Source organism: Microcaecilia unicolor, chromosome 7 (genome assembly GCF_901765095.1).
Source record: "Microcaecilia unicolor chromosome 7, aMicUni1.1, whole genome shotgun sequence".
Lineage (NCBI taxonomy): Eukaryota > Metazoa > Chordata > Amphibia > Gymnophiona > Siphonopidae > Microcaecilia > Microcaecilia unicolor.
The window spans coordinates 93,558,919-93,584,436 of record NC_044037.1 but is presented as its reverse complement, the minus strand read 5'-3'; the positions used below and the strand labels follow the sequence as shown (position 1 = coordinate 93,584,436).

The following is a 25,518-nucleotide window of genomic DNA, read 5'->3' as shown; positions in this document are numbered from 1 at the left end:
TTATCATCGTAAAATAAAAACAGTTGACACCAATAGGAGGGTGTCTCAATCGGGATGTCCATCAAAAGTTAGTAGCTGTGGGTTAGGAAAACTGTAATGGAAGATCCTGTGAGGCCTAAGACTGGCTGAGACTGGGGAAGATAACTTTTTATCAATGATATGAGTACTCATATATAACCTGTACAAGAAGTGAGCAAGAAGGAAGCCATTACCGAAGAAAAGCCATATGATGTGCTTCATAGCATTTGTAAATAAAAAACAAACAGTAAATGCATGTGGGAGAAGGTTTTGTGATCTGATGAGATCAAAGTGGATATGTGTGGTGGAAAACCAACACAATACCTTGCTAACATCATCTGTTCAGGAAAGAGGAAGTGATAGCAGAAAGATGTATGGTGCAAAATAGAAGCAGATCCTGGAGGAAATCCTGGTCCCAGTATGCCATAGATCTAGGACTGGACTGGAGGGAGAAGATTCATCTTTCAGCAGGACAGTAATTCCAAGCAAAAAGCAAAACCAATAATGGAGTGGCTCTGCAAGAAGAAAGTGAATGTCCTTGAGTCGCCCAGTCAAAGCCCAGACCTTAATCCAATAGAAAATTTATGACAAGACATGAAGACTGAAGTTTATAAACAAACCCCAGCCAACTTGACAGAGCTTCAGCTATTCTATTAGGAAGAATGAACTTAAACTATACCATCTGTTTGTCCAGATTGGCAAACCCTTATCCTAAATAGCTCATGGCTATTACTCCAAAGGGGGCTTCCACCAAGTACTGAGTCAAGGAGTGTGAAGCCTTTAGTTTTTTTATTCTTAATTACTTTCTGAATATTTCTATAACATTCAAAGAGTAGAGCATGTTGTAGTTCAGTGAAAAAAAATCCTGTTTTAAGAAATTTTGAATTCTCTGTTTTAAGACAGCAGAGTGTGAAAAATTTTGTGATAATGAGCTGTTGGGGTTTCATGAGCCCTATGAAATAATTTGTGTGCATTATGTTAATGTGTTGAGGTTTCTGAAGTTACTGTTAAAAAGAGGATGAACTATGTTCCCCTTCAGTGAAAGCATGTAAGTGTATTCTTACAACCCTTTAGTGCGGAGATAACACGCGGACCACTGAACCCCGAGGCAGGTCTTCGAAACGGCGGCCATCGTAGGTCGTGGCCGAGGTGTAGGAAGGACCCGCATGGAAATAAGATTGACAAACACCAGATAAGCTAAGTAATGTTGGTGTGAATTTATATACCTAGCAAATTTGGAAATTAAAACGTTAAAAGCAAACAAGTCTACAGAGGTTTTCTGGCCAATGATGAAGAAGCCCAGCCCCCGAAGCTACAATATACGCTGGGGGCTTCTTGAGGCCTTTCCTCTGATAAGTATCCTGACCATTTGAGCGTTTAAAGCCTGTGTCAAATATTTTGATGCCTGTTATTTGATATCTCCTTATTTTCTAGATATTAGTGTATAAATACATGCCACCTTGTCATCACGCATAGTTAAATACCGCCACACAATTTTTTATGAGTAGAGAAGCTCCAGCCTATGGACAGAAGGAAGAGCAAAGCTAGAAGGACGCAGCAAAGAAAAATGCTGAAGAGAAAGTTAAAGAGAGACACAAAGAGGACTCTAATACTTTAGCTGTCCTGGCACTGGTACAGTTGGTCTTAGGTATAGCATTCCTCATAGGTATCCCTTGCTAAGCCTTCAACCATTTGGTTATAGTGCATAACAGTGTCATTAAAACAGAATTTCTGCATGCAAATCTATTTAGATGCAATGAATATGGGCTACATCAAAGAGTTTCTTTTTTTGTGTGTGCATTATATCAGGAATAAGCTCAGAATTCTTTTTATGTACTTTGAAATTCCCTGAGTTACTAGAAAATGATTTGGCTTTTAAAAGGTTAAAACATCATTAAGCTGTGTTTATCATATCTTAATTTTCTTTCCAAGGTATCCCACGTTCCATCAGTTCCAGGATTCCCTCCCCCCACTCTACCCACCACACACATAAGTGGCAAACAGGAGCAGTGGCTGAGAAGGTGCCATTTTGAATTCCAGCACCAGAGAAGTAGAGTCCCTTGACATTACTCCTGCCCTTACGGATCCCTACCCTTCAATTTAAGTGAAGGGAGGGACTAAGTGGGAAGGATGGACCAGGGCTTTTTACTTCTTCAATCACTCACAGGGTTTAACAAGGGGCATGGTTTTATAGCGGCTGGTTGTAGGATTCCGGGTTCTCCTCAGTGGGCAGTAAAGAAAGGTTATTTTTTCAAGGTACTACACTCAGAGCTATGTACCCTGTTTAGGATTACAGGCTGGAAACGGGGTTCCTGCAGGGATGGAAGCAGTTCTGCAGGGTTCCCTCAGGGGTGGAAGCAGTTCTGCTAGGTTCTCGTGGGGACTGAAGCAGTTCCTGCGAGGTTCCCGTGGGGATGGAAACAACTCATGCATGGTTCCCATGAAAGTGAAAGCTGCACTTGCGCCAGCCTCTCACCTACCAAGTACCAGGTTCTTTGAATGCTGTCTCCTCTTCCTCCACACAGATGCAGAAAGTTTTCCATTAAGGAGATGGTAAAGACACAAATGGTGACGGAATTCAAAAAGACATGGGATGAACACAATGGATCTCTAATTAGAAAATGGAAGTTATAAAAAACCTAAACTTAAATGGCTGCATGTGTGTGGATGTGTTGAGTGACTGTTAGATGGTGACTCCGGCTGTGATGAACTAGGGACAAAACCAGGCATGAGCTGGAAAGGGCTTAGACAGCGACTTCAGTGGCTGGAACATGAGGACAATGTGGGACAGACTTTTACGCTCTGTGTCCTCCAAATGAGAAAACGAATAGGCTGGAGTGGGCTTCGACAGCAACTCCAGCAGTTGGAATACAAGGATAGGGCCGGTTGAGCTTCTATATTCTATGTCCCAGAAACGCCAAAGAAAGACCACAATCAATCATATAATATCATGTTCATTGTTGATTTAATCATGAATTGATAATGAGTGTGACTATCAGGCAGACTGGCTGTACCATTCAGGTCTTTATCTGCCATCACTTACTATGTTATTATTAATCCTTTCTGCTCCTGGGCTGATGCACAGACCTCAGTTCTGACACAAGCATGAGCATCAGATGTCACCTGACCTACTGGCGTTTGTATGTGGCGACCTCTCAGCACACAGTGCCAGTGAATCAGAGACAAGTCTTACATATGTGCACCAGAGCGTTCCAAGTTCCGTTCCTTCCTTGCCTACAGTGCTGTGGCTCAAACCCAGAGAGAGCCAGAGAGAGCCAACTGGAATTTTTTTTTTTATGTACCATTAAATTCTTATGGGACTGGGTTGGAACACAAGGCTAGTGGCATAGAGATAACACCCCTATCATGGACTGATCATTCCCTAATCAAATTTTCTGTTAAGAACTACATAAACAGGATGGGCCCAATCAAAGCTTGGAAGGAAATTCAAGACATGAGAAATCTGACTGCCAAAAACTTCATAGAGGCATTGTCCTACCTACCAAGTAGATGAAAAGATGATGACCATGTCAGAACAGGTTGATATCTGGAATGCATACTTTGCAATAGCATTAAAAAAAATGGCCCCTCTAAAGAAGGTCCTATGCTTCACAAACAAACAATTCCTGTGGTTCTCCCCAGAACTATGGATCCTTAAGCATCAAGGAAAATGGAGAAAATCTCACCTAGATGAAGATAGGCTCAACTGTAAGAAACACATGGCATGTACCACCAGGCTGTATCAACAGCCAAAAAAAAAAAAAAAATTTTCTCAACACATAGAACAAGCTGCAAATTCAACCAAGCAGCTATTTGAAATAGTAAACAGCCTACTGCAAAGCCCACAACAGAACCAGCCTTCCATTCACAACTAACCAGCAATGATTTTGCCACTTACTTCACCAACAAAATTAAAGGTCTCCATCAGGACCTACAGACAGTCCCATCAACGCTCCTACTAGCTAATGAAGAGAACACTCCCTCTTCCCCACTATGCACAGCCTTCTGGGACTCATTCAACCAGGTCACAGAAGAAGCTCTTGAAAATATCCTGAAAGGTCTACAGCCTACAACCTGCCCTCTTGATCCCTGTCCAGCAAAGATTGTACAATGAGCGACCACATGCCTCATTGAAGGGCACACTAAAATTGTTAAAATTGTTACTGAAAAAGAGGTCATTGGTCCAGGACAATCTTGAAAACTACTGACCAGTCTCTAACATTCCTTTCCTGGCAAAACTTATAGAAAGGAGAGTCTGAACTCAACAACTGGCTAATTGAAAGTAATTGGCTAGACCTATGTCAATGTGGCTTCAGACCTGGGTACGGAACAGAGACAGTTCTTGTGTCCCTTCTTGATGATCTGAACAAAAACCGTGACAGGAGATCTGCCTCGATACTAGTGTTGCTCGAATTCTCGGTAGCCTTCGATACCATGGATCATAAGATCATGTTTACAAGACTGGCAGAAATAGGTATCAGTGGCACAGTATTTACTTGGTTCAAATCCTAAGACAACTATTAGTTCTGTTCCACAACAGCACATCATTACCTTGGGCACTGGACTGTGGGATGCCACAGGGATCCATACTGTCTCCCATTTTATTTAATATCTACTTCAAGCCTCTGGCTGAGTTGCTTCAGTCAGTGGACACAAAATTCTACATTTATGCTGATAATGTGCAACTACTCATAACCACTGAACCAGAGCTACCCAAAGCTCTGAGTATACTGTCTACCTGCCTAACTGCAACTCAGAAATGGGCAAACAACAACAAACTTTGCCTGAACCCAAATAAAACAGAGAGTCTTTGGGTACCAAACACAAGTGGACAAAAACCCAACTTCAAAATACCTTTCGGGAAGTATGAACTTCTCTTAAAATCACAGGTCAGGAATCTTGGGATACTGCTACACTCATCACTCACTCTGATCCAACAAATTCAAACAACCTTCAAAAATTGTCTCTATTACCTATAGCACCTACGGAATCTCTCTCCATATATTGAAAAGATGAGTCTGCCCACAGTGGTTCATGCCATGATAACATCACAACTAGACTACTGTAATGCCCTGTACACTGGCCAAACAAAAAATAGTTTGTATCTGCTCAAAATAATTCAGAATGCTGCAGCACAACTTATAGAAGGCTGCAAGTGGCATGACCACATCACTCCCTTCCTGCAAAAGCAACACTGGCTACCAGTACCTTACAGAGCTAAATTTAAAACTCAGTTTGATTTTCAAGGTCCTCAGACAAAATGGGCCACAGTACTTAAAGAATGTTAGCCCTTGATACTATCTGTACCCTCATCAAAAGAAATTCTACGATGTGATACCCACCAGTGAGCCTTCTCAGGAGTAGCCCCCATGCTCTGGAATTTACTCCCAGAGGGGCTACTCAGGGGCTACCTCTACTTCAGGAAGCAGGTGAAAGCCTGGCTCTTCTCCCAAGCCTTTAATATATAGGGTCGCTGACTATACACCCATTCTGCATCTGGGCTAGCTTGCTACACATGCTGTAACTTAGATCAGTTCCTTATCTCTTGCTTAACTATACAAAGAACTTACCTTGATTTTAGCTAACCATCAAATTATCCCAACTGACTCTGTACCAAACATCTTGTTCCCATCATATATCTGCTCTTGGTCCCTCAGCTATATGGTAAGCCATATTGTAGAAAATCATTAGCATCATATCTACATTAGTTGAATGATCTAATTCATGCTTATTAGGTATATAATTAGTATTATGCTAACATTTTATTATATCTCTGGTATTTGAATTCCAGTGCTGTTAAATGTGTATATTTTTTATACTGTTTCATGGTAGTTCTATTATTAGGTTTCAATTTTCTGTTTTCAAGTTTACTTAATTTATTGTATATATGTTTATTCTTGGTTATTTTACTATTGCTATGCTGTTAACAAAATTGTAAGTTCTATGTTAAACTGTACCTGCTGTACACTGTCTTGAGCGAATCTCTTCATAAAGGTGGTTAATAAATCCCAATAAACATGAGGACAGGTTAAATTCTTGCAGGGACAAGTTAAATTGTTGTGGGGATGGGTAAGATTCCCGTGGGGATGGATGGGGACGGATAATATTCCAGCAAGGATGGGTAGGGACAGATAAGATTCCAGCAGGGATGGGTGGGGACGGGTAAGATTTCTGTCCCCATGCGACTGTCTAATATATATGCATTTTTAGTCAAAAGAACATCCTATTGCACAAACACAAGATTTACTAAGGACTTAACACCTTCTTGTTAATCCTAAATTTGCTGTAGGGTACTAATCTGTTACAAATTAGCATAAATATGCATTTTTAAAGTGTTTAAATAAAGAGGCCACTTAAAGTACAAGCTTTCAGGACTAGGAAGGTCCCTCCCTTAGGCAATGACTGAAGAAACCTAGTTAATATTCAAAACCTGTGATGAAAAACATTAATTTATCCTAATAAAGCTTTGCACTTTATTCCATAAAGATTTTTGACATAGGCACAGAACTGGAAAAGGTCCTTTTTGATTAAGTCCTCTAATCTCTCTAAATTAATTTGTTGGGTTTCTTTTAGCAAACTGCTTTGGTGCTCATTTTTCCACTTTCTGATGCTTGTGACCCATGAGTACAGCATGAACAACTAGAGAGAGTCCACTGAAAAACAGGTTTTTAATAAACGAGATTCAAATCAAAGCCATAATAATAAAAAAAGTCTGCATCAATTTATTCCAAAATGCTCTATAAAAGTGAAGAAATAAAATATTCAAAGATAAATAAAAAGGAGATCAACGAGCCGATATTCCTGTCGCCTGAGGATATTCAGTGGCACTTAGGGCCAGATGCACTAAACTTAACGAGCCAGCAACGTGATTTTTAAACTGGTTCTGGGCAGTTTAGCGCGCAAGTACTAAACCGGAACATGCACAAAAGGGTTCTCCAAGCCTTTTTCCTGTCACGGTAGCAGTTAATGAAAATGGAATGCAAATGATCCAAAAGGTATTATAATGAGCTATTTTTTATTAGAATGGGAATGCTGTGCAATGTACTACCGTTTCTGACCCATGCACAAAAGCAGTCTGTAGCCTTTTCCGTGATATATTGAACGTGTGCTCAGGGGCTGCCGGTAAGTCCAGAACTGTCAAACACGTCCATATAGTGCGCATAAGCCTGTATGACGTGCCTCTGTCCCTGCGACGGCAGTTGAGGATGTCCAAAATGTGTTTCTGTGAGAAGGACATCCATGCCTCCAACACCCCCTTTCTTTATTTGGACTTTGGATCACAAGTAGCAGCAGTGGGATTTGAACCAGCCACCTCTGTATTGCAAGACCAGTGCTCTAACCACTAGGCCACTACTGTACTTCACTCCACTCCCTTGAAATTTGGCTGTCCCTGTGGGGGGGGGGGGCAGTATGAGTGTGTCGGCATAGCGAAGGCATGGAGTCCTTCTTTCAAACATTTTGGAGTCTTCAACTGCCCCCCCCCCCCCCCAACAGGGATGGCCAAATTTCAAAGGAGTGGAGTGGAGTGGAGTAGTGGTTAGAGCACTCCTCTTGCAATACAGAGGTGGCCAGTTCAAATCCCACTGCTGCTACTTGTGATCCAAATTCCAAATAAAGAAAGGGGGTGTCAGAGGCATAGCAAAGGCATGGACATCCTTCTCACAGAAACACATTTTGGACGTCCTCAACTGCGATCACAGGGACAGCAAAAACTGTCCTTCACCCATGTTTTTTTTTTTAGGGTGGGAGGTGGTTAGTGACCACTGGGGGAAAAGAGACTGTACGACGTGCTACTTATGCGTTTAATAGACGTTCTTCATACCCCCGATCTGTATAGATGTGTGTATAGACATGTGTACTACAGTCACAGTGACACCTTGTGCTTAGCAAATGACTATTGTGTGCATGTGTTTCCTACACTGCCAGCGGGGATTTCAGGAGATTTGCGATACTTTCATGCATCCACCTTTGTAATACCACGCAGATCATTTGCATACGTTTTTTTTTTTTTTGGAGCATCCATCGTTTTTTCAAAATCGGTAAGTTTATAACGTGATCTTTACGTTTTCAGTTCCTTTACGTTTCTTTGATGCATCTGCCCCCTAATCACAGAGTGCTGCTGAATATTCCCACAGACTGCCCAAGCAAAAAGTGGGTATGTCAGGGGCAGTGCTGGGGGCGGCCCTGAGGAGAAGCCCAAGCTTATGCGGGTGCCGACTATATTTACTGCCGGCACCCACGTGGCTAAGAAGCTTTAGGATAGCTCAAAATCTGTCCTAAATAAGGTGGCTTATCTATGTAGGTACAAGCATTGAATATTGCTGGCACTCGCATAACTTAAAAAAAAAACTGGAGCCCCCTCCTTCCTTCCCCCCTTCCTCCAGCCCTTGCCAATAAGAAGCTCTACCCCCGGAATGCTCCTGCCCCCTCCCCAGACGTCCAGGTAGGACCTCCCTGGACCTACCTGTATCCCTGGTGGTTCAGTCATGATCGCTGGGGGCAGGAGTGCAGCGCCCTTGCTCCTGCCCCTTGTGGCGCCATCCAAAATGGCTGCATTGATCTCACACTGGAGAGGACTGCACAAAATTCTGCGAGCTGCTGCAAGAGTTTGCGGTAGCCATTTTGGAATGGGGCTGCAAGGGATAGGAGTAAGAGGGCTGTGCTCCTACCCCCAACGACCACCACTGAACCACCAGGGATACAGGTAGGTCCGGGGAGGTCCTACCTGGATGTCTGGGGAGGGCAGGAGCGGTAGGCCTGGAGGGGTGACCTACCTGGAGGGGGGGGGGATTCTTTCTCTGGGCATGGGGAGGGGACATTACTGTGGGCCAGAAGGGGTCTCTGGGGAACCTTTTTTTTAAAAATTATGCGGGTGCCAGCCTAACATTCAGCTGGGCCACATAACTCTTACATGGGCCCCGGCTGAATATCTTCCGAGCCCGCATAAGTTCCAGCGCCCAAATATTGAAGGGCATTGATTGAGACCAAAAGCTGATGTAGACAAGGCAGGAAAGAGACACTCTAAAGAATGATGCTGCTGTATACCTGAGTAAAGGGAAACTTAGGTTCTTACCATGATAATTTTCTTTCCTTTAGTCATAGCAGATGAAGCCATTACATATGGGTTGTGTCCATCAACCAGCAGGGGGAGATAGAGAGCACTCAACTTTTCTCAGTGCCTCATGGCCAGCTAGCTCCACTGCCTCTTCAGTATTTGAAGCTTCCAAAGCAGTATGGCAAACGCAATGGGAATAACATGAACTTTCCTCACAGCGAACGATGGCCCCTTAACAAGAGCATGAACTCAAAAAAGGAGGGAATGAACTCATCCTCCTGGAGGGAATAAACTCGTCCTCCACTTTGTATAAACGGAGAGAATAAACTCATCCTCCCAAAACATGAACTGGAGGGAATGAACTCATCCTCCTATAACTATAACAAGAATCCTAAAGACTGTTTTCCGACTTCCCAAGGAAGGAATATAACTTCAGGAAACAAGAACAGCACCTAAAATCAGAATCACTGCAAAACAGACAATCATACAGGGAGGGCTCATGGCTTCATCTGCTATGACTAAAGGAAAAAAAATTATCATGGTAAGAACCTAATTTTCCCTTCCTTGTCATCAAGCAGATGAAGCCATTACGTATGGGATGTAACAAAGCAATCCCTAAATAGGGTGGGAACAAGCCACACCTGTGCTCCAAAACATGCATCCCTCCTGGCAGCCACATCCAGCCTGTAATGTCGGGCGAAAGAGAGCTTAGAAGCCCATGTTGCAGCACTGCAAATCTCATGAAGAGATAGTGCTCCAGTTTCCGCCCAGAAAGAGGAAATCGCTCTTGTGGAATGTGCCTTAAAGGCTTCAGGCGGAGCCCGGCCAGACAGCAGATATGCTGAAAAGATAGCTTCTTTGAGCCAACGGGCAATAGTGGCTTTAGATGCTGAAGACCCTCTGCGAGGACCTGCAAACAGCACAAAAAGATGATCAGAAGTCCTGAAAGAATTTGTAATTCGCACATACTGCAACAGAGTCCTGCGCACATCCAAAAGGTGCAACTGCCCAAATGAACCTGGAAACTTCTCCTCAGCAAAGGAGTGAAGAAAAACAGGCTAGTTTAGGTGAAACGCTGAAACCACCTTAGGCATGAAGGAAGGCACGGTCCGAACCGTGACCCCTGACTCTGAGAATTGCAGGACAGCGCCTGGAGCTCTGACACCCATCTTGCCGAGGTAATGGCCATTAAAAAGACGGCCTTCAGTGTCACATCTTTTTCTGAAGCACGCTGAAGCGGTTCAAAGGGAGCCCCCTGAAGGGCCTTCAATACTAACCCCAGGTTCCAAGCTGGACAAGGTGCCCGCACAGGAGGACGGAGCCGAAGCACCCCTCTAAGAAACCGTGCCACATCTGGATGAGCAGCTAAGGACACGCCTTCAACCTTGCCGCGCAGGGAGGCCAAAGCTACCACTTGCACCCGCAGGGAATTATAGGCCAAGCCTTTGTGTACACCATCCTGCAAAAAGTCCAGAATCGGCGAGACAGGAGCCCACAACGGAGAAAGCGCTCTTGAAACACTCCAGACTTCAAACTAGCGCCAAATCCTGGCATAAGCCACGGAAGTGGAGCACTTACGGGCCTGCAGAAGAGTGGAAATTACCTTATTTGAGTAGCCTTTATCTCTCAATTGCGCCCTCTCAATCGCCATGCCATAAGACCAAAGCGGCAGGCGTCCTCCATGGCCACCGGACCCTGTGACAACAGGTGCGGAACCAGAGGTAACGGAAAGGGAGCCTCCAACAGCATCTGTCGGAGGTCCGCATACCAAGGCCTCCTGGGCCAATCCGGGGCAATGAGCACCACTTCTCCTGGATGCAGCCGAATCCGCAGGAGCACTCACCCTATCAAGGGCCACGGAGGGAAGACATAGAGCAAGCCCAGGGGCCAGGGTTGAGCCAAGGCATCCAACCCGGCAGGGCGAGGATCCCTCCATCTGCTGAAGAAGCACGTGACTTTGGCACTGGAACTGGTCGCCATAAGATCCATCACTGGCTTGCCCCATTTGGCACATATCTGCAGGAATACATCGTCTGCTAGTTCCCACTCCGCTGGATCGATCTGATGCCTGCTTAGATAGTCGGCTTGCACGTTGCTCTGACCTGCAATGTGAGCTGCTGACAGGGACTGTAGATGCAGCTCGGCCCAGTGGCAAATTTGTTCGGCCTGCGCGGCTAGAACTCTGCACTGAGTGCCGCCTTGTCGATTTATGTAGGCCATTGCTGTCGTGTTGTCCGACATCACTCGGACAGCCAATCCTTCCAGGGTCACTTGAAAGGCCAGAAGAGCCAGAAACACCGCTTTCAACTCCAGGCGGTTGATAGACCACTCCAACTCGTCGGGCGTCCACAGACCCTGGGCATGCTTCCCCTGGCAATGTGCGCCCCAGCCCTTCAGGCTGGCATCTGTCACCACTAGGCACCAATCGGGGAGTGCCAGCGGCATTCCCCGCCGCAACATGCTGTCCAAGAGCCACCACTCCATACTGAGGCGGGCCGCAGGGAGCCAAGAAAGTCTGCACTGATAATCCTGAGATACTGGAGACCATCGTTGAAGTAGAGAATACTGTAGAGGTCTCAGGTGCGCTCTCGCCCATGGCACCACTTCCAAGGTGGCCGTCATCGATCCCAACAGCTGGACAATGTCCCAAGCTTGCGGGCGGGGCATCCTCAGGAGCAGACGGACCTGATTCTGAAGCTTGCACCTCCTTTGCTCGGGAAGAAACACATAGCCCGAGGCGGTGTCGAACCTAGCCCCCAAATATTCTAGAGATTGCGAGGGGGTCAGGTAACGTTTGGCCATATTGACGACCCAGCCCAGAGATTGAAGGACTGAAACCACTCTGGCTGTAGCTAGATGACTCTCTTTTTCTGAGTCTGCTCTGATGAGCCAGTTGTCTAGGTACGGGTGAACCCGGATACCCTCTCGCCTGAGAAAGGCAGCTACTACCACCAATACCTTGGAGAAGGTTCGGGGAGCTGTGGTGAGGCCAAAAGGCAAGGCCCGAAACTGGAAATGTTTTCCCAACACCGCAGAAACTTCTGGTGCGGGGGCCAAATTGGTATGTGCAAGTAAGCTTCTTTCAGGTCCAGAGACGTGAGAAACTCTCCTGGCTGTACCGCCACAATGACGGAGCGCAGGGTTTCCATGTGAAAATGCCGCACTCTTAAGGACTTGTTTAGCTCTTTTAAGTCCAGGATCGGGCGAAAAGACCCGCCTTTTCGTGGCACCACAAAGTAAATGGAGTAGCGGCCTAGACCTTGTTCGGCGGGATGCACCGGGGTCATAGCCCCTATCTGGCACAGACTGTGCAGAGTCTCCTTTACCGCCGCCCGTTTGGCGGCAGAACCGCATCGGGACTCCACAAACACGTCTCTCACCGGGGCATCGAATTCTATTCGGTATCCGTCTCTGATCAGGTCCAAGAGCCACTGATCTGCGGAGATTTTGGCCCACTCCTCGAAAAAGAGGGAAAGTCTTCCTCCGATGACAGGAAACGAGGAGGGGGCCGGCGCACCATCATTGAGAGGGTCGCCCCTGAACTCCAGGCCTTGAACCGGCAGCTGCGGAATGTTTGTCCGAGCGAAAGGAGTTTCTCTGCTGAAAGCAGGCACGCGAAGTGAACCCAGCAGCATGCCCCGGGCGGTACCTTCTAGCTTCACGGAAGCGAGGTTTGTGAGAGGAGCGGACTGCCTGACCCTTAGAGGAAGGCTTCAGCCTATCTTTGGGCAAGCGCTGAGGTTTGGAATCCCCCAGGCCTTTAACAATGTTTTCCAGCTCCTCACCAAACAGGAGAAGCCTTTGAAAGGGCAACTTCACCAACCTTTGCTTAGAGGCCATGTCCGCCGCCCAATGTCGTAGCCAAAGAGTGCGGCGAGCCGCCACTGCTACAGCCATTTGCTTAGCCGAAGCTCTGACCATATCATAAAGGGTGTCAGCCAAAAAGGACAAGGCTGATTCCATCCGCGGAGCCACTTCAGATAAGGTCTCCGCTCCATCACCGGGCTGTTCCACTGCCTGCTGTAACCAAGCCAGGCAGGCTCTAGCAGCATAACAACTGCATGCAGACGCCCGAACAGTGAGACCTGCCAAATCAAAGGACCGCTTCAGAGCTGAATCAAGCCTACGGTCTTGAATATCCTTCAGGGCAACACCTCCTTCAACAGGGAGGGTAGTTCTCTTTGTCACAGCTGTGACCAGGGCATCCACTTTAGGCATTACAAAGCGAGCCAAATGTTCCTCACTCAGAGGGTATAATTGCCCCATAGCCATAGGCGGTCCGTGGCCCAACTGTTTGGGGAGGCTGATGGGGGTGGGGTTAAGGGTGGGGCCAGGGGTGGAGCTTACATCCATAATTGTCTGACAACACACAGAAAAAAAAGTAAAAATAAAAGTCACAATTAATACCTTTTATTAAATTTAGATATTAGATATGTATCATATGTCAAATAATAAAGTGGTTGCTCAAAGTATATCCTAACCACAATCGCTCAACTGCAAAACACTATGCACAAACTTGTGCAAAAACACTCAGAACCTTACTCTACCATAAATATTATACTGGGCAGACCCTAATTCACCAATATACCACCCATACGGACAACATCACAGACCGTTGACAATATGAAACAAGGAATCATATCACAATTCTCATGTACAGCCACAAAACATCATTTTAGGGTGGATGGTATTCACAATGAGCTCCTTTTATTAACGACCAGATAGAGATAAGAGTTTTCAAATTTCTATTTTGGCACAGTATAAGTCATCAAAAACACATAGAACACAGATACATCCTCACCAAGTATAGAATAAGTAACCACAAACTAAAATAGAAATATATAGACAAAAATTAAACTGAACCCCCAAGAGGCCAGATTCCACATTCAATGCAACACCACAGAAACAGTGATGCATATTCCTAGTACTGTGCAAAATATAAAGATAGCAGATGTAAATTTGAAAAAACTGACAAATACCAATCACCACTTTACAAATTAAAAAATAGAAATAAAACAAAACAGAGAAAATAAGTTAATACCATTTTATTTGACTAATACTTTTTCAATTAGCATTCAGAGGCCAAAACCTCCTTCCTCAGGTCAGTACTGCTGTTACGGTCCTGTCCTGACCTAAGGATGGAGGTTTTGGTCTCTGAAAGTTGGTCAAAACTGTATTAAAACTGTATTAAAATTAGTTCAACAAAAAGATCACCTTATTTTCATTTCTATTTATCACCACAGCTACAATACTACGCAAATAAATAAATCTTTTTTTCTACCTTTGTCGTCTCTGGTTTCTGCTTTCCTCGTCTTCTCTTCACTCTCCCTTCCATCCAGCATCTACTCTCTTTCTCTCTCCCTTTCATCCAGCGTCTGTCTGCTTTCTTTGCCCCTTCCAACCACTGCCTGCCTTTTCTTTCCCTTCTGCCTGTGTCTTTCTCTTTTCTTTTTACATATGCATTCCAGTATCTCCCCCCCCTCCCTCCATCTTTATTTCTCCTCTCTCTGTTCCTCATCCATAACCATCTTCTGCTTACCTCCTATTTGACTTTTTTCTCTCCATGTCCACTGTCATTCCCCTCTGACTCACTATCTCTCCTATCCATCTCCCCTGTCCCCTCTGTGTTCCTGTCCCTAATCCACCCATGTTCAGTATTTGCTCTCTGTGTTCCTATCCCCGTTCCCCCCATGTTCAGTATTTTCTCTGTGTTCCCATCCCTGTTCCCAAGTTCAGCATCTGCCCTGTGTCCCCTTCCCATGATGTTCCTCACCCTTCTTTCTCTCTCTCCTACACTCCCACCGCCACCCCTCTTCTCTCCACCCCCCTTTCCCTTTGGTCTGGCTGGAATCGCTCTCCTTCCGTCCTCCCCCCCCCCCCCCGATTAGTGCGGTATTGCACTCCCCCTCCTCACTCCACGCCCGCTCCGCTCCTGCATGCCTCCAAGCTCGCCAGCAGCATCTCAGCAATGAATGTGCGCTGCCTTCTGCCTGCCCCGGAAGCCTCCTCTATACAACTTCCCGCGTAGGCGGGACAATGAACAGAGAATGCTTCCGGGATTGGCTGAAGGCAGCACTCACATTGCTGATGCTGCCGGACTCCGAAATTTAAAGATTAGCAGAGTGGGGCGAGCGAGGAGGGGGGGAGAGAGAGATACAGCACTAGTTGGGGGGGGGGGGGAGATGCTGGGACACCCCATGCAGGACCGCACCAGTTGGGGGTGGGGCGGGGGAAGACGTCAATGGATGGCAGCACTGGAGCACCCGCACCCCCTAATCAGTTGAACCTGGGGCAGACCGGGACCGCCCCCACCAGTACGCCACTGCCCATTGGTCCCGACTCCCACCCCCTGCGTGCGCAGAGTTGATGGTGCCGATCGCTGGCTACCGCTTCTGGTAGTAGCGATTAAGGGAGCAGGAGGACTCATTGCCAGCTGCCCAGCCTGAAGGGAGAGTCGCACGGGGGAGGGAAAGAGGAGAAACAGGTCTGGAGGAAGACTGAGAAACTGCTGATCCTGCTGTTAACTTCTGGCTGGGGAGACTTAGCCTCCCCAAGCCTCTTATACCGGGCGCCTATGCCCATAGCCCTGGCAACCTTCAAAGGTCCCTCGGGGTCAGCCCATTGAGCCGAAATAAGCTCTTGGATGGAGTCATGGAAAGGAAAGGCTCGAGCAGGCTTTCTGGTACTAGCCATCCTTGGATTAACCGAGGAGGTTGTGCCACTCCCAGGATCTTCAATCGAGAGGGCTTGTAAGGCATCTGAAATAAGCGCTGGCAGCTCCTCGCGGTGGAAAATCCTCACCGCAGACGGACCATCAAGCTCCTGTGGCAATTCTGCACCCGACTCTGGCTCCTCAGCCCAAGAAGTTCTGCCAGACCCCTCAGAATCCTCATAGCCCGACCACGGGAGGGGGGGGGGGGGGAAGGGGGTGCGCCACACTCAGAAGGGGAATTAGCCCTTCTGCGTTTATCAGGAGGATAAGAAACAGGCAAAGCCAACTCCAAAAAGCCAGGATCCACCGGGGGGGGGGGGGGGGGGGGGGGGCAGGCAGAGGGTCCGAAGATCCCTGTGGAAGAGCTCTTTTAAGCATGTATGCCCTATGCAGCATTAAAACAAAATCAGGGGAGAAAACCGCTCCCTGACCGCCCGGATCCTGCCCAGGGCTATCAGCTCTATTATTAGCCTCACTTAGAGGACCCCCCCCCCCCCCCCCCGGATTCAGGGCTCTCCGTCGCAACGGAGGCCGCGCCATGTGGAAAATCCAAAATGGTGTCCGCTGTCAGCTCAGAGCGGGAAAGATCGCTGCTCGCCATGCTCGGGCCGGCTCTACCGTCTGTACAGCACGAATTACAGAGCCCCGCTGCTGATTTGCACTTGCCACATTTAGAACAGCGCTTTACAGTCTCCGCAGCCATCGCCGAAAACGGCGGTAAAATTCAAAAATGTTGGTTCGTGCCAAAAACGCCCCGATCGCGGGCCCACCCCGGAGGAGACAGAAAACACTCTTACCTCACTAGACCGAGTATCACAGCTCCGGTCCTGCAGAAGAATCTCAAGAAAAAAAACCTCTTTTCCAAGATCGCTGCGCTAAAGCGCGACGCGACTTTAATTATTTTTTTTATTTTTTTAACGCTGTGAGGAAAGCAGAGGCAAAAAGAGGTAAATAAATACACTCCGGAGGCTCAGATAAGTGGGAAAGGCAGGGAAAGGCGAACCAATGTGCCTGCATCCCCTGAGTGGGAAAGGGCAGGGAAAAGCAAGCTAATATGTCCACATCCAAGGGGGCATGGGTAAGGCAGGGAAAGGGCTGACCTATGTGCCTTCAAAGTGAAGCTGCTATAGCCTCTAACACCCCGGCTGGCAAGCCAGGAGCCACCCCCAGGCAGATTTTTGATGGAGCTCAAAGAAGCTGCAGCCACCCTGCTTGGGGAGATAGAGAATACTGAAGAGGCAGTGGAGCTAGCTGGCCATGAGGCACTGAGAAAAGCTGAGTGCTCTCTATCTCCCCCTGCTGGTTGATGGACACAACCCATATGTAATAGCTTCATCTGCTTGATGACAAGGAAGGTGATATCACACACTAGAAATCAAACATCCTACAAGCAAGGACTTGCTTAAACTCTGTTATAGGGAACTTCCAGGACTTCATTTAAAAATCTGAGGATAAAAAATGATAAAACAGATCATACCTGTTCAAGTAGGCTTGTCCATCCTAAAAGGGAAATATAACCCATTGATAGTAAGTTTGTGAACCACAGCACTTCTCATAATGGTGGCTGTCCAATCCACCTTTCTGTCCTGCATAAACTCTCATTTTAGAATAGCTGATAGAATATGCTAAAATTTATTTAGCTTGAAATCTCTTAAGAACATTACAATATGGAAAGACACAACAATCAATGCAAAATTTTACTTTCTCACTGTTCTTTCCCACCCGATCCCCCCTTTTTTTCTGGCATTATAATTAACTTGAAAACAAACCCAGCTGCCTACCCCTCCCCTCCAATTGCTTCAGCTCCTCCATCCACCCCTAGTGCACAAAGAGTCTTGTTACTTATAACCCATTGTGCAGATCGTGCTTGTAAACCTACCTAACGTTTCCCCATCCCAACCACCACCCCTCCCAATCCTCTGGGCCTGCACTATTAGAAAGAAGTTGCCAATCTATCTACAGTCTCGGTTGCTGGTTTATTTTTTAATTAGTATTTATTTGACTTGTTATACCACACTTATTATAGCAGAACCAGAGGAGTTCACATGACAGCCTCAATTATAAAATAATTAAATAACAGATACAACAAATCTCTCTATATAAAAAGCAACACCAACGTTCTATGAAGCCTCCAGCCGGAAGTGTGAAGGGGGCGAGATATCCGGTTTCCCTATGAGTGTCTGCCCCGCCCTCTCTGTAACACAGTCAGTGAAGGAAAACAGCAGAGCACGAAATCAAATCGCTGGCTCTGTAACAGTGAAGGACTCAGAGGGGGGAGGGGAGAGAGGCCAGAGGGCAGGGACACACACACTCCCACATGCACACAGAAGAAAACATTGCTAGCCCCCGTTTCATTTGCATCAGAAACGGGGCTTTTTTACTAGTCTGAAATAAAAACCAAAGCCAGCCTCAGCCAATGTCTCTGCTTTAAAAGGTGTGAGTGTATGTGCATATATAGACACACAGATTAGATAAGATATTTCAGGCCTTGATAAATTTTCTCTGAACCTAGGAGCCAGTTCAAAAACTGTTCTGGAATTTTCTGGCCTTTTCTTTTGGATCTGCTTATTTCTGTTTGTGTTTTTGTGAGTTTCCACTGATAGTGGCAAGCAAGACAGGAATTTCTGGCTGACCACTGCCATGACATCCCAATCAACTGTCTTGTTGCAAACAAACTGACCAGACCACCCCCCCCCCCCCCACCGTTGTCATGACATCCCAACTGTTTGTTACTGAGCAGAGGTGTGGCAAGGACACTACGGCCCTATCACAGGTCTCCTATGTACTTGCAGGATTGCTGATTGGGTGATATATGAGGTGGTCCTTTGTGATGGGAAGGGTATATAAGTAACTGCCCATCTAAAGAAACTCTGAAATAGTCAGGATGGAAGGGGAGTTTCATATCCTTGCCACAGCCTATATCCAGGGGGGGTACTCTTCCCCCGCCCCCCAATAGAAACTCATTTTCTATAGCTAAGATTCTTTCTTTCTTTCTTTCTTTCTTTCTCTCTGTTCTGTAACCTTTGTATGAGGAATAAAACTTTCCTTCCTAGACTCTGTTCTGTAAAACTACTAATGCCAAGAGCCAATAATATTTCTTGTGCTGTTGCTGATGAGTAATAAAGATACTTTTCTTCTTCTAACTTAGTGTAATGCTTTCCATGAGGAGAGGTGAGCCCTTGTACTCGGTCAAAACTCCAAGTTCCCCCTGTGTCACCCACCGTTCCCCAGGGGTTGAGCCCCTGAGTGCGGGTAGCCAACAGCAGAGAGAACAAAGTCCAGCACACCACAGGGTTAGACCAGGTAGCAGAGAACAGAAGATCCAGGGACAGGCAGTGGTCAGTACCAGGCAGCAGACAATAGCAGATCCAGGAACAGGCAGAGGTCAGTACCAGGCAGCGGTCAGAAGCAGATCCAGGGACAGGCAGAGGTCAGTACCAGGCAGCGGTCAGTAGCAGGTCCAGGGACAGGCAGAAGTCAATACCAGGCAGCGGTCAGTATCAGATCCAGGGACAGGCAGAGGTCAATACCAGGCAGCAGACAACCGTAGATCCAAAAGCACTGCAACTATTCAGCGAACTGAGTAGAAGCTGAAGCATGGAAGGACTGAGGGCAGAGTAGAAATAGTGTAGAAATTAGGCCCAAACAAGCACAGCTGAAAACAAGATGGCTGCCCCCATCGGTGACACCCTAAGCCCAAATATGGGCTTCCTTCCTGAAGCTGCCCTACTCCAAGATGGCTGCCATAACCTAAGCTGCCCCCTACTAAGATGGCTGCCCAAACCTGGAACAAGCCCAAAACCAAGATGGCCGTCCAATCCTCCGGAGCCCATACTCTGCATAGACGGGGAACGTGAAACTTAGCCTGAGTTTTTTATAAGAATAGCATGACCAAACATGCAGCGTAGAACAAAATTGCTGACCCCGATGTTTCTGGGGTGCTTTTCACACTTTCTCCCATCTGTTGGCCAGAGGGAAGATTACACTTTATTTTTGTTTAATTTTATTGCTGTCTATTTTTATGATATTCTTTGCTTTAGATGTTGAAAAAAAATTGAATTTTGGTACATCCTAACTATCACAAGGTATGGATAGTTGGTGGTTATCACAGGAGACGTCCTGAAGGAGATGGGATCCCAGCCCATTTTGTCCCCTATTTTGTCACAAAGATTCGTAAGTATATAATTGCTATTCTGTTAGGGAAGATTTTCTTATCTTATTTGCGCTCGCTTTCAAATCCTAGTTCCCCTTCTTTGAATTTTTCCTTTGATACTCACTATGCCTGCCTCCTTTTTACAAACAGTTTGTGCTCAGAATCCTCTGATTACTAAAGCTACAGTCCTTTATTTAAAATAAATGGCACAGGGCTACTAACAAGAATTCCTCCTTCTCGTGGTTACATGAGGCTTCTTATGATCCTTGTCTCTTTAAATGTTTGTTAGTTTTCATAGCTCTAAAGCACTGTAACTAGGGGTATATTTCATTTTAGTTGTAGACAGTTGCAACTGTGTCAATTGGTAAAGAATTGTTATTGTTTCAGCATTTATAAGCAAGACTAACAGAACTATTTAAAGCATGGGTTGACACAAATAAATGCAGAGGGACAGTAAGCTGTATTTGGCCGCATGTTTATTTAGCAATATTCCTTTGTAAATAGCTTTGTCTTCAGTTAAATGATAGAAACTGCACTTCTGTTTAAGAGCACTAAACTTCTGAACTGGTTTTTCCTGTACTATATGTTGATATCTCCTTCTCTGTCTGAGTCTTTGCTAAAACCTGTATTCCAGCAGTACTGATAAGGATTAAATTACCTTTTTTCTGTAGCCTGAAGCAATTTACTGAACTTTGTACAGGTTTCATTAATGACCAGGACAGGGTTTGTGTCACGTAGGTGAAGGTTTCCTTGTTTGTGTTCACCTCGCCCTCTAGTGGCCAGCACCAGTGGCTGCTATGGACTGTCACATGTTCCAGATTTCAGCCCAATCCGGTCCAGATCTTCCAGGCTGCCAGACTTGCTTTTCTTGTTTGTACCTGAACAGCACCCATAGTTGCCTTGTCATTCCTGCAGCTGAACTTCAATTGCTGATGGGCTTTATTAGTCATTTGGAAGCTTCTGGGTTTGTCCCTGGTATGTTGGTGCTTGTTGCACTTCTGCCTAGTCTGGTTTCTTGTCTGGTTCTAGTTAGTCTGTGTATAGTTTAGCTTAGGTTTATTGCTTGTTCCTAGTTTTGTTTCTGATCTGTATTCCTGGTCTAGTTTCTGTTTGTCTGTGTCTCTTTCTTAGTGGCTGCATGGCAGCTTTTAGTCCTGATTCTCTTCTGTCTGTGTTCTTGCTTAGTGGCTGCTTTGCAGCTTTCAGTCCTGACTCTTAAGCCTGTCCCTTTTCAGCCTAGTTGGTATCCAGTTCCTGCCCTGTCCGGTAAGTCCTGCCGGCCGCCTGCACCCAGGGGCTCAACTCCTGGGGAAAGGCGTTCAAGTGCAGTTGAAGTCTAGCTGTTTCTGTCAGAGTTCTGTCTTGTCCCTGGTGTGGGGTGGTTTTGCCTGCCACTGCCGCTCCTCGGCAGTGGCCCAAGGGCTCACGAACCTAGTTTCTGCCTTGAAAACCTGACAGTTTGCTCTGCCCTCCTGAAGAATTCAACAGTTTGCCCCTACAATTATCAGTTTTAATCCTACTTGCTCAAATCTACAGTTTATTTGATACAATTCTATGTCACTGTTTCCTTTGTGTATATGATTTCTAGATAACAATTTTGTTTTCCCGCTAGGCTTGCTAAGAATTCTACAGTTTTACTTTCAGGATATTTAAAATATTAGGAACATTTGGTCCACATTCCAGTATGAAAATTTATGGTGGTTTCCCCTACTTGCTTTAAGAAACTATGATAAAACATGTACATGTGCGTCCTAAGACTGACATAGCCAGACCAGTGGAATATAAAGAAATATTATTTGTAATTTACTCCAGGGAGCCTCTTTATTATCTGTAGAAGCAAAAAATCTCCATGGGGCATTTAAACAGTACTGTTGTACATTTTTTTTCTGGAGTGGCTATGTCATGTTATTAATTTGTGCACATAAGAAGTACTTCTAGCTCAAAAACAGTTTTGGTAATCCACTTGGATATCAGATATACTTATGCCCAGTCCTGAATTCAAATAGCCTGATCTGATTTAAAACCTCTTGATTCTTTGTCTTTTGTTTGTCTGTCTTTATGTTACCCCTTACATACAATCTGTATAAGTGATCACTTCTAACTTTTTCTCAATTTTGTGGGTAGTACAATCAGTACATATAAAATGTTTCTCCCCTGAATACATATTAGTTGTGTATGCAATATAACAAAATATTTCTTTTCTGCATTCCCTAGTAGACATGTTAACTATTTAGATTATAGTCTCTTATCAACATTTTTAATACATGAGTTACAGCTAAAGTGTAATTTTTCCCACATTCAGTACAGAATTAGGGTCTCTTTTTCTTTAAGATAAACTTTTCCATAAAAGATAACTTTTACTTGGATGATATCTTTGCCCCATCTAGATTGTAGAGACATATGTGCTATATTTCTTGCCTAATCTATGTGAATCTTTGTAAAGGTCAGCCAAGGTTGCACCTTTTGTCTTTCTCATTAGGATTTTTCTTTTTTAAAAGCTGATTTTCTTAGGTTGGATTCAAAAGTTGGCATTCACTTTTTAGATTCTGATTAGTATGTTTTCACACAAGGATATTTTTTACATTAACTGTGAGATTTACTGTAAAGTCCCTGCCTATATTTTTCTGTTATGTCTACATGATACATACTTTCACAATTTGAACTTTGTGATGCAGTTTTATTACTCCTATATGGTTGCATTCCTCCCACATAAACCTGGGAGCCAGGAACTGACACTCTTTAGCTAACCTCAACTGAAGTTCAATGTTAAGGGGAGGGTCCAGGGAGGTGAAGAGATCCTCTCTGAAATCTGCCACAGATCCTTTAGTATCTCAGCTAATAAGAACACTTTCTCATTGGGGTCCTTTTACTAAGCTGCGGTAAAAGGGGGCATGCGCTAGCATCAGCGTGTGTTTTTGATGTGCTGAGGCCCCCTTTTACTGTAGCGGGTGAAAGGCTGTGTTTTTGAATGGAAAAGAAATGGTCGTGCATTAAGTGAACCACTTGCCATGTGGCCATTTCTGGGGGAAACACTTACCGCCACCCATTGAGGTGGTGGTAAGGACTCCTCCTGTGGTAACCTGGTGACTACTACCAGGTAAGCACTAGTGCAGGGGGTGAGAACTACCGCTAGGCTCCGATGGTAGTTCTGGATTGGTACGCGGCAAGCGTGTTGCCGTGCACCTACCCTTTAGTAAAAGGGTAGCTGAGTGTCTTATTGAGGCATTAATGCACAACTGCACAATGCTGACAAAAAGCACATAACCAGCAACCTCCAATCCTTCAGTCTTTCAATCCTTTATCCTGTCCTTACCCAGTCTCTCTTTCCACTCACCCTGTCTCCAGTCTTTCAGTCCTCATCAGTCACCTGCATTCTCTCTTAAATACCCTTCTGTCTCTCTTTCATCCCCTCCACTGTGTCTTGACTCTCTCTTTCAATCTCACTTACCACCAGTTCCTCCCTCATTTTTAGCAGTTTCAGTCCCAACCCCATTATTCCTCTGTTCCCCCAATCACTCTTCCAGGCCACAAACCATGCAAAGGTCCTGAGCTCCTCTCCCAACCCCCTCACATTACTGCCTGCTTCTTGGCCTTATGAAGGCTCAACAAATCATGGGTCGACCCTGCTTAGCAGATATGCTTCAATTGTCAGCAGGTCCCCCTTCCACTCCTTGGCCTAGGTCAACCCTGCTTAGCAGATATGCTTCAATGCCAGCTTCTATCTCTTTCGACACCGGTGAACTCATGTTCTCCTCTCTCCCACAGCCAGGACCTTCTGGATTCACTGTTCCTTTGACTTATACTTCAGTGATAACCCAATAAACGGACAGGTACTCCAACATTCTTATAATAAAAGGTTTCTCATTTATTTATACCAGTTCATTTGTAGCAACTTCAACAGCACAGCATACTGCATTATCCTAGGTTCCTTGACATTTGTTCACATTCACAATGTCACCCAGGGTTATATCCACCAGCTTGCGGCTTATCACTTTCTCTTCTCAGGTTAATCATCAGTTTCTTACAACACACAGTATTTAACTTCCCATACTCTTAACCTTTTCAGCTACCCGCTGCCACAGGTTTCTTCCCAGCTGCATCAACTCTGTCTTTCCAATTCCAGACAGTTTAGGAAATACAGCAGCCAGGAAACCTCTCACCTTAGTACCAGCAGTTTGTGTAAATGCAGCCACCTCCATACTCTCCTCTATATCCTCCTTTTTATCCCATTCCATCTCTTCTTCCTCCTCCCAGAGCTCCCCAGCTGCTCCTCATCTCCCTGATTAGAAACCATTTCCCAATCCTGCCCCTCCCCCTTCACTTCCTATGAGTCCTGTATTGGGTCAGGTGCATTGTGGGAATGGTGGTCCCTGGGCCTATTTTCTAAACAGTCTCTTGGCCACTGGAGGACGTGCTCCTCCTCTACAAGAGGTTTGTGAATGCCTCCCTATCTCCCTCTGGGGCTGCCCTCGCTTTCCTTGAGACCGTCTTCTCAGTAAACCCTCACTATATATATATATATATATATATATATATATATATATATATATATATATATATATATTATATACACACACACACACATATAAAAGTGTATCTCCAGCTATTAATAGAGCCATCATACAATCTCAGATCCCACTTCTTTCCAATATCTGATCAAAGTTCACTTGCTGAAATTTAGTCTTAAGTAATCACTATCTCAGGAGTTTTGCCCATGTATTTAAACTTAATCCTCATCTCTCAAAATAATACAGTACTGTAACTAATTAAATCCCTGGCCCTGGATGGATTCTTTGAGGGGGGTGGGTACACACTATGATATGCTCTTACCTTCAGCATTTCAGCGGGTGTCTTCTCACATGTCTCGGTTATTTTCATGACTAGTGTACTGATGGAAGAAATCTGTGCTTCATACTTCTTCACATTGGCATCAATATTTTTAAGGATCTTATCCCCTTCCTGTTTCAGTCTAGCCAATAGCATCTTCTCCTCTGTATTCATAACCTGATGCAGTGCCTCAAATTCAGACAAAACCGTCTCTTTAAGACGCTTTAGGTTTTCCTTGTTTAATCCAAAATAACAAAAGTAGAAAAGTATTCTCACTATTATGACATTTTATATAGTCTCCCCTAAACCATGATACTTTATAACACATTACATGCAGGTACATGTGGAGGGGCATAATCGAATGGGGACGCCCATCTCTGAGGCCGATGTCGCGAAGGGGCGGAGCCAACCGTATTATCGAAACAAGATGGGCGTCCATCTTTCGTTTCGATAATACGGTCGGAGACGCCCAAATCCCAACATTTAGGTCGACCTTAGAGATGGTCGACCAAAATGTTGAGATCGCCGACCTTAGAGATGGGCAACCTCGGTTTTTGCCGATAATGGAAACCGAGGGCACCCATCTCAAAAACGCCCAAATCCAAGGCATTTGGTCATGGGAGGGGCTAGCATTCGTACTGCACTGGTCCCCCTCACATGCCAGGACACCAACCGGGCACCCTAGGGGGCACTACAGTGGACTTCACAAATTGCTCCCAGGCACATAGCTCCCTTACCTTGTGTGCTGAGCCC

At 45.5% G+C, this 25,518-nt stretch overlaps 1 protein-coding gene across 1 annotated transcript in view; it reads right to left on the bottom strand.

The window, feature by feature from the left end:
- LOC115475010 (E3 ubiquitin-protein ligase TRIM39-like) overlaps nt 1-25,518 on the bottom strand; it is a 159,122-nt gene that overhangs the window by 13,974 nt on the left and 119,630 nt on the right. The window contains exons 9-10 of the mRNA XM_030210748.1: nt 24,769-24,999; nt 17,263-17,285 (exon numbers count right to left, since the gene is read on the bottom strand). Coding sequence (XP_030066608.1) covers nt 17,263-17,285; nt 24,769-24,999 — 254 coding nt within the window. The remainder of the gene's footprint in view (nt 1-17,262; nt 17,286-24,768; nt 25,000-25,518) is intronic.